The sequence below is a fragment of the Anomaloglossus baeobatrachus genome, chromosome 8 (assembly GCF_048569485.1).
Source record: "Anomaloglossus baeobatrachus isolate aAnoBae1 chromosome 8, aAnoBae1.hap1, whole genome shotgun sequence".
In the NCBI taxonomy this organism is placed as follows: Eukaryota; Metazoa; Chordata; class Amphibia; order Anura; family Aromobatidae; genus Anomaloglossus; species Anomaloglossus baeobatrachus.
Genome location: NC_134360.1, coordinates 170,195,884 through 170,200,526, shown reverse-complemented (window position 1 = coordinate 170,200,526; position 4,643 = coordinate 170,195,884). Strand labels below are relative to the sequence as shown.

The following is a 4,643-nucleotide window of genomic DNA, read 5'->3' as shown; positions in this document are numbered from 1 at the left end:
TGATGATACCATGCAAATAGAAATATAAAATACAAAAACAGAGTGGAGACATTTGAAATCTAGAATACATTAACATATTTATATGCCATTTAGAAATGCCACAATACTCCTGAGAAAGATGATACAGACGAGCTTATTACTCACAATATTTTATTAAAATTTCTACAAAGTAAAAGTTATAACGGTGCGTTAAATATAGTCTAATAATCTACTATGTTCTGAATTAGAAAGTACAATATTTGCATTGCATGTGCTGCCATTTAAACGCACACTCTCGGGTCCTTCTATTCTGTTCTGTTCTTTCTATGAATCAAAACAACAAACCAGTGTAACACTATTGGTCGAGCCTAGTGTTCTTTATCTAGATCACATTCTCATTAAGGGTATGTGCGCACGTTGCTTTTTACCTGCTTTTTACCTGCTTTTTTGCTGCTTTCTCTTCTGCGCTGTTTAATGCCAAAATGGATGTGTTCTTCTATTCAAGCAAAGTCTATGGGAATTTGGGTTTCTTGTTCACACTATGTTGTTCAAAATGCTGCCTTTTTGAGGCAGAACTTTGGTCAAAAACTCATCTTTTCAAAGAAGCAACATGTCAATTGTTTTTGCCATTTGGGTTTTGCACTGCAAAGCTGAGTTTTTGACCAAAGTTCTGCCACAAAAAGGCAGCATTTTGAACAACATAGTGTGAACAAGAAACCCAAATTCCCATAGACTTTGCTTGAATAGAAGAACACATCCATTTTGGCATTAAACAGCGCAGAAGAAAAAGCAGCAAAAAAGCAGGTAAAAAGCAGGTAAAAAGCAACGTGCGCACATACCCTTAGGCTATGTGCGCACTTTGCGTCGTCCTACTTGCGTTTCAAAACGTAAGTTTTAGAACAAAAATGTTTTTGCCTTTTTGGCTTTTTGCCACAACATGCATCCTAAACGCATCAGTTTGCCTAACGTTTCCGAAGCTCAGAACTTACGTTTACCAAGCGTTTATATATGTACTATCCTGCGTTTCCGAACCTAAAATCTTGCTGCGTTTGTCACATCTTAACTATTGGCAATAAAGTTGATTGTTGTTTTGGGTCTATTTAGAATAAAAAAAAGCCAAAATAGAGATCTACTGATGTCATTTCCGACTTTGATCATAAAGTCTGCTTCTCTGCTATTTTACTTCGTTTGGAATATGCCAAATACTTTACAGAATTTTCGTTTGCGGAGGTCGCAAAGGCATCGCTTATTACTAATTTTGATGCTATTAAATCGTAGACGAAGCCTACAGGTATTTGTTTTAATTTATTAAAATAATTTTTACCTAAATTCTAAAATATAACCCATAATATATTTATTTTAGTACCAACAGCAGCAGACGACAAGAGGAATGTGGGTACATCCCCTGTTACAGGATCGTGATGTCAAAGGGCATTTTGCTCTCTTATATGCGGATTTACGAAAGTATATTTTCATTTATTATTTTTTTTTTTTAATATTTTTTGTTATTTTTACTCTTAAATTTTTAACATAATTAGAACAGTAAAATTAATTAATATTTCATATACCTTATTATACTCAGATTTGATGACAAATTCATAGCATTTTGCCGGCTCCCTCAACAAGGTTTTGATGAATTACTGACATTATTAAGACCGAAAATTACCCACGCTGACACATATATGCGTCAAGCAATATCTGCAGAACAGAGACTTCTTGTTACTTTGAGGTATATATTTTTGCTAAAAATGTGATTTGATAACAATATTAAATCACATATTTATCTCGCAAAAAATAAAATATTATTATTTGACATTACAGATTCCTGGCTACAGGTGAAAATTTCTCTTCACTACATTTACAATTCCGACTTGGCAAAAGCACAATTTCTGGAATAATTAAAGAAACATGTCAAGCAATATGGGAAACCCTACAACCTATTGTAATGCCTACCCCTACAGAAGAAAGTTTAATCCAGATTGCTGTTGATTTTTCTAATATAGCAAATTTTCCTAATTGTATTGGAGCAATTGATGGCAAGCACATCAGAATCCAGCAGCCTCCACGTTCTGGCTCTAATTTTTTTAATTATAAAAAATTTTTTTCGATAAATTTAATGGCAGTTGCTGATTCAAAATATAATTTTATAGCAATTGATGTGGGTGCCCATGGAAGTACAGGTGATTCACGTGTACTGCGAAATTCGCAAATCGGAATACAATTAATTTATAACTCTGAAATCATACCTGCCCCTGCACCAATACCAGGCTCAGAAATTACTTTCCCTTATGTTTTTGTGGCAGATGAAGCTTTTCCACTTTTACCAAATCTCCTACGTCCATTTCCAAGACGAGGATTAGATGTTCCCCGCCGCATATTCAATTACAGATTGAGCCGGGCAAGGAGATATGTAGAATGCACATTTGGAATAATGAGTAGCCAATGGCGAATTCTACATACCCCAATACAATTAAATGTATCAACAGTTGATTTTGTTATTAAAAGTTGTTGTGTTCTACATAATTTTTTGCGAAAATACAGATTTGAAATTAACGAGGAAGAAATACCATTAAACTTTCATCCTTGTCCTTCAATATCTGGTCGATTAAATAATTTAGGAGTATCAGTGAGAGATCAATTCACAGATTATTTCATGAGTGATGTTGGTGCCTTAACTTGGCAATACCGTGCAGTTGGTGCTGAACCGCAAAATAACAATTAAATGATTCAAAAGTTTTTTTGTTTAAAGGGATGACATTTATTTTTTCAATATCATCAAACAAATGCACGAAAAAGCAAAGCCAACAAAGAGTATACTTTTTTTCCATTTTTGTATTAATAATAAGTATGGTTTATGTATTTTTGTTTGCAAAATACTAAACCAAAATCATCCTATCTTTAATTCAAATGAAAATGGTTTAACATCATAATTAAATTTACATTTTGTACATGCAATTTTTATTTTGTTTTTTTTTGGAGAAAAAAACCATTTTGCAAAAAAATAAAAACCAAAATGACTAAATCATGGCTGTGAAAATAATTCATTTGTGTAAAAACCAGACATTTGTTCGTTTGGTCTATTTCTCAAAATATTAGTTGTGTGATAATTCTCACTAATAGATTGAGAATATTCTTTGCTTTGTTTCATAGGGTTATAAGGTTGTATATTTTGGGCAGAATATGTATCCGGACATTCAGAATACAAACCAACTCTTTGTTTGTTTGTTTGGAAATGTGGTTGTGACTGAGTTAGAACTAATGGTTTGGATTTCTGTTCAAATGTTTTTTCACAAAGATGAACTATTTCACCACCTGTTGGAAATTTACCTTCATCCTCAAAACAGGCCAATAAACCACAGATAGCAGTCATACATGCAGAGGTTTTTTTTTTTTCAGGTAATTTTCTTAAACGACAAGCGACACTAATGGCAAAATTGTCAAACTCATCATCTTGGGTTGCTGATTTTAATATTTCAATAGTTTGATTTGTTAATTGATCTTGGTTTATTTCTTTATTGCTTGGAATAATTTTTTTTTTTCCTTTTGCTTTCTGATAACTCACAGGTTGGGGATCTTGATTTGTATTGGAAACAGATGGTTCCAATGATCTGGTTTCAACATCAGACTCCAGATGTGTTTGTTCGGTATTAATTTCTTCCTCAATGGCTGGTTGTATTTGTGCAGGATTGATATTATCTTGTGATCTATCCATGTTCTTTTTCGGAGCGATATTTCCGTCGGTCCTTTATTTTGTATTAAAAATTAAAAATAATATTTGTAAAAAATTAGGGCATTCTAATAAAAAATGTATTTTCAAATTTTTTTTTTTTGTTCTTCATTTAATATATATAAAATTTAGAAAAATATTAACACTTACGGTCTTAAAACGCGGCCAGAACTTAAGAATTTCAATTCATTATAATAAATAAAATTTGGTTTAACTGGCGAGGATCCACTTTTACCAGGTTCAAATCTGATTTTATTGAATCTGTCACGGACTGATCTCCATCGCTTCCGTACATCTTTTTCTATGTATTTAAAGAAATTTAAATTATAAACTTTTTTGCTAAAATGTAACATATTTAATGAAGATTAGTATTCAAATTGAAATTAAACACATACCAATCTTAGTTTGGAGGCTTTTATTTGCCTCATGCCATTGGGGATATAATTCTTGACAGATCAATAACCAGCTTTCGTCACGTTTGTTTTTTTGCATGTACTCAGGCGACGTGGGATCCCATAAACATGGCATTGATTCAACCTTAAGTTAGCGAAAAAATTTAAAAAGAAATATAATATTATTCTATTTGATATTTTAAAAATAAATATAATATCGTGTATATAATCAAAATCTTCCTATTTTAGGAGATTACACATTTAATATCCTAAATAAATAAAACAACTTACCAGACTAATAAGTTTGGAGACATCCAATCTCAAGCGCTTATACCAAGTCATGTTGTATATTATAGTCTGCTTTGATGGAGCAAGCACACAATGTTTCTGATCTGTGCAGCAAACTTGTTTGCACATGGATCAATTTATTGTTAAGCGGATGTGACGCAAAATTAACTATTTGGGTGGTCATTGGTGAATTTACATAGTTGTGTTCATGATTTTCAAAACGCAATTCATATGACTATGAAACGCATATGAGACGG

At 32.2% G+C, this 4,643-nt stretch overlaps 1 protein-coding gene across 1 annotated transcript; it reads right to left on the bottom strand.

Annotated features, from left to right (window-relative positions):
• Positions 1-3,001: 3,001 nt before the first annotated feature.
• On the bottom strand, positions 3,002-4,240 carry LOC142250062 (uncharacterized). The gene is made up of 2 exons (XM_075322123.1): positions 3,857-4,240; positions 3,002-3,722 (listed from the first exon to the last, which is right to left on the bottom strand). Exons 1-2 carry the CDS (start codon positions 4,057-4,059, stop codon positions 3,002-3,004), a joined length of 924 nt encoding a protein of 307 aa, XP_075178238.1. The 5' UTR covers positions 4,060-4,240.
• Between the last annotated feature and the right edge of the window lie 403 nt (positions 4,241-4,643).